Below are 4,474 nucleotides of genomic sequence, written 5' to 3'. Positions count from 1 at the left end.
TATTCGTTAGTCGTCAGGTGCACATAGCACATTGGGAAACTTTTCGCGACAATTTCAGCAAAAAACAACAAACATGATATATGGAAATCACACACAAAGACAGCTGAATAGTTGCCAATCCCACCTACTCAAAAACGAGAGACAGAGAAAGAAGTAGAAAGAGGAACGTAATCATCGTAGAAGAAGTAGAAAAGAGAGAATATGAAGGAACAAAACATGATGAAGCATATCGCTTGAGAAGAGATAAGGGTATGAGACAGGTACGGAGAGATCCCAAAAAGACAAAAAACGAACATGCTTCTTTTAAATGTCCATTCCGTCCAGGGCAGTGCACTCTTGTTCCAGAATCATGTCATCCAAACACGAGCCGGCCTGATGTCGACACTGTTGCCTTTTGTTCAAGACTGATAACCGCCAAATCCATTGTTGAAGTTTTGCCCAGGCCCAGGTTGGTTCCATTGGCCATTGGGGCCCTGTTGGCCTCGACCAAAACCTCCCGCACTCTGAGGCCCACCGTATCCCATGGGAGAGCCGCCATATCCTGCAGGCGAGCCACCTTGAGGCCCTGCAAAATTGCCTGGCTGTCCGCCATATTGGGCTGATTCGACACATGATTAGCTGGCGGCTACACACACAAACGTGACAAGCAAAAATGAAGGACTTACTGCCGTATTGAGGGTAGTACGTCGGCGTTCCTGGAAAGCCCGGGGTCTGGGCACTCTGAGGACTGTATGGCTGCTGATGGGCAGGGTCAAAGTTTCCTTGAGCGTTGGGTGTCTTGTCCTTGCCCCACTGCGGTAGTATTGTCGTTAGTGATTAATTGTCACGGGAGAGTGTCAAGGGGGGAGGACCATCATGCAACTTACACTGCATTTGAGTGGTCGGCCGTTGACGTTATATCCATTCATCTGGCAGATTGCCATGGCTGCATTCTCGTGGGAATCCATCTTGATAAAGGCGAAGCCGCGGTCGGCCTGGAATCGCGATTCGACAACGAATCCAAAGTTCTGGAAAAGGGGAACCACGTCATTGGGGGTGGTATAGGGTGTCAGATTGCCCACATAGCAAGTAGTTTGCCAGTTAGGAGTCTGGTTCAAAACCACATCGTAACTGCCCACGCCGTGAGCCGGGAACTGATGGTGGCCAAAGGGAGTCGTGGGAGTCAGGCCCATAGCCTGCATCGCCTGCTGCTGTGCAATGGAAGGTTGCCCCTTCTGGTTGGCCCAGTTGCATCGAATAGCTCGCGAGCCCAGCCACTCGCCATCCATAGAGCTCAATGCCTTTTCAGCATCTGATCTGTCGCGGAATGCAACGAAACCGTATCCTCGGGTCCGGCCAGTCTTCATGTCCCACATGACACGAGCCTCAGAGACAGTCCCAAAGGCGGAGAATGCTTGGAGGAGAATATCATCGTTGACCTCGTTGGAAAGATCGCCAACAAAGATGTGAAAGTGACTGGAAGTATCCTCCTTATTCGAAGTGTTGGACTGATACGCCCAGTTGACTCGGATTTCCTGGCATCGGGGTGTTAGCAGCGGGGGAAAGAAGGCAGAACTTCAAGACGTCGTTGAGAGGGCTTGACAGTACCGATTGATGGACCCTACGGCCATTCAGGGTTGACATGGCGCGCTCCGCAGCACCAGGGTCGTCGTATTCGACAAAACCGTAGTTGAATCCTTTGGCCTACAGAAACCGCAGCGGTTAGATCAGTGCGCTCTCATAAAAGATGCCAGGCCGGGTGATGATATATGGATGGTGCTCGTTGCACATAGCGTACATTCTTGTCGGGAATAATCTTCACATTCTGAACATGACCCGTAGTCTCAAAGATTTGGCGAAGAACGTCCTCGGTTACACGCTGCTCCAAGCCTCCAACGTACAGCGCCCGCTTGTTAGGCTCAGGGGCTGCCCGTCGGAAGTTGCCTGAGCCCCCAGGTGACATCATACCGCCATTATCTCCACCAGAGAGGGGAGATGTGATAGCAGTCGGGATGGGGTTCGTGTTCTGCGGGATGTGCAACGGAGGTGGTGGCAAATGAGTCGGGTTTCCTTGGCCATTTTGGCCAGAATTCCCAGCCACGGCCTGTGCCTGGGGAGGCAACTGGGTTGAGGCAGGAGCTGCAGAGGTATCCGTCATTGTGTTCAAAGTGCCAAATTGCCAAGGCGCTCAAAAAATAGGAATACGTATAATAAAGTCACTGTATCCTGCAACTGTAGGGGTTGGGCGTAGACAAATTCAGATAGGGACGGTGTCGCTGTCGCGTCCCTCGGCGATGCCCAAGCAAGAGCAAAAAGCTAGGAGCTACAGGCAACAAAGAGAAAAGAATAGAAGAAATGACAGGAGACGGCGACAGGTAATAAAGCTCGGACGGATGAGGCAGTGCGTCTGAAATAGCTCCAGGCGTCGCAACGAGCAGACGCAAAGGTCGATTCGGTTCGTGGCAGCAGAAATGCAGTCGTTACATCAAAAGGAGGTCCTCACGAGTACGGCGAGCACCGAAATGGAGGAGCTCGCGAGGGTCGTAGAAATTGTTGAGGGACGAAACTCGGGAAAATACGACGATGAGGAAAAGGCACCGAAGCTCAACGCCCGCAAAGGAATAAAAAAGGAAAATAAAGGACACCAGATTACCGGGTCGAAAATCGCCAACGCAGACGCTCCCGTTTTGATGCTGGTTAAAAAGTTGCCTTTTTTTTCTGGCAAGGTCCTCCGACGAGTAAATGAGAGAGGTGCAGGACGGAGGGATTGTGGAGGTTAATTAGTTAGAGGACCGAAGACGGTTAGTGGCAGCACTCGGACACCAGACTTGAGCACTTGAGCTCAGACGGACGAGACTGGCTCCGAGGGCACAGGTGCTCGAAGACTCAGCCAAAGGCCAGGCTTGAGCAGGTACTCGTGTACTTGGATGTACATACTTCAGGGCCATTGCCGTACGGAGTACTCGACGTCGACTGGTGGCGGTGGGGGCTCACCCATCAGAGTTTAATGATTTGGACATCCAGAGCTTGGCGAGGTGGGGGTGCCTTAGGTGCCGGGCGGTTGGCACACAGTTGGCAGCCAGGTGGCAGGCATGGCAGGCGTGGCAGGTAAGGCGGGCAAGGGGCAGGTAAGGCAGGCGGTGGCATGACAGTGCCAGGTTAACCGCCCGTCACTGAGCCAGTTGAAATCGGGACAATGAAGTGATTGGATGGGTGATTTGGGTGCTCATAAACACACTCCGCACATGTAAGAAGTGGGATGGTACCAGCCTCAAACATTCAAGTATTATTACGACCGATGCGAGTTGCGGCGAAGTATACTCTAGACACTCAACACTCCAGCACTCGGGCAGGCAGGCAGAGACGCGGCCCGCAACCAGCGACATGGCGCTGCCCGCCTGTCCGTGTCGAATTCCAGTTGAGAAAAAGTTGTTCAGACCGTTTCATAGACACAGTTAAACGCTGCAGCCATCAACGCTTCAACAAGAAGGTGGTGCCTCAGGAATTGGCCGCATCCTCACGCCCAACATCAACCAAATATACACGGCTCAAGAGATCGTGCTCGAAACGCTCATGACACCGGGATTGTGGTGGACATGAAGAATGTAGTTAAAGAGGCAAGTCACGCGCCCCAGAAGATAGAAGTGTATCATGCATGCACTAGCTCAAAAGATCGAGACTGGCGCGTATAATTATATGCATAAGTCCCTTTCACCCGCCGACGCAGCACGTGCCTCTTACTTTAGCCATTGAGCTGCCTTGGACCAGACTGTATTGGATACTGCAAGAGAACGATAGCATTGCACTGATAAAAGCGGCGGCCTCTTGGAGTTGGGCGCTGTTGTCCTCAAAGGTGCCGTCTTGGAGAGGCCGGGTATCTTGGTCCTACTTCACCAATCTAAAGGGCGACAAGGACGCTCTAGATGATAAATCAGTTGAGAAATATTATAGGGATCGCCGTCTCCCAAACCCCGGACAAGATAGGCAGACTCAAGACAGACAGGTAGCGTGGAATTATGCGATGCCTATCCATGTTCTGCATTGTCCAGTTGTATTGATGAACCAGAATGCCTCCAACTTTGGTCAACAGAGGTCTACACTGTCATGGGGCCATGTCTCGTATAGCCGACTACCATGTAGCGGATGATCGTGACGTCTTTTAGTGTGCTATACAATTATATCAAACCGGTGAGCTGACTCGCAATTGTTGCATAGAGTTTCCATGTACTCAAGGCTGTTGTCCGGTTAGTTTCTGACCTCAGCGAGTAAGCGGGCATACTTAGTGCCAATGCAGCTCCTGCTTCCTTCCGAGAACGACACAATGTATCTCTCAAGATGCAGCTGATCTATCGCTGCGGGTCCAAGACGTCTGGGTCGGGAAGATGGCAGTGTTGCGATGAATGATGTTGGTGTTAGCTAGCGAAATATTGACACGAAATGACTCAAAAAATACATAGGCCCAGGGGCATGACGTAGCCGTTATAGTTCAGGAATT

The 4,474-nt window shown here is 51.6% G+C and overlaps 1 protein-coding gene across 1 annotated transcript; it reads right to left on the bottom strand.

Annotated features, from left to right (window-relative positions):
• Positions 1-398: 398 nt before the first annotated feature.
• MAA_03593 (RNA recognition motif domain protein) lies at positions 399-2,137 on the bottom strand (the record flags this gene model as incomplete). Its single annotated transcript, XM_007821591.1, has 5 exons — positions 399-598; positions 666-792; positions 867-1,514; positions 1,600-1,683; positions 1,778-2,137. The coding sequence occupies 5 exons, from the start codon at positions 2,135-2,137 to the stop codon at positions 399-401; spliced, it is 1,419 nt and encodes a 472-aa protein (XP_007819782.1).
• Positions 2,138-4,474: the final 2,337 nt, after the last annotated feature.

This window comes from Metarhizium robertsii (assembly GCF_000187425.2).
Source record: "Metarhizium robertsii ARSEF 23 chromosome Unknown MAA_Scf_3, whole genome shotgun sequence".
NCBI classification, from domain to species: Eukaryota; Fungi; Ascomycota; class Sordariomycetes; order Hypocreales; family Clavicipitaceae; genus Metarhizium; species Metarhizium robertsii.
Note: the sequence above shows the minus strand (reverse complement) of the source record. Positions and strands in the feature narration are given on the sequence as shown.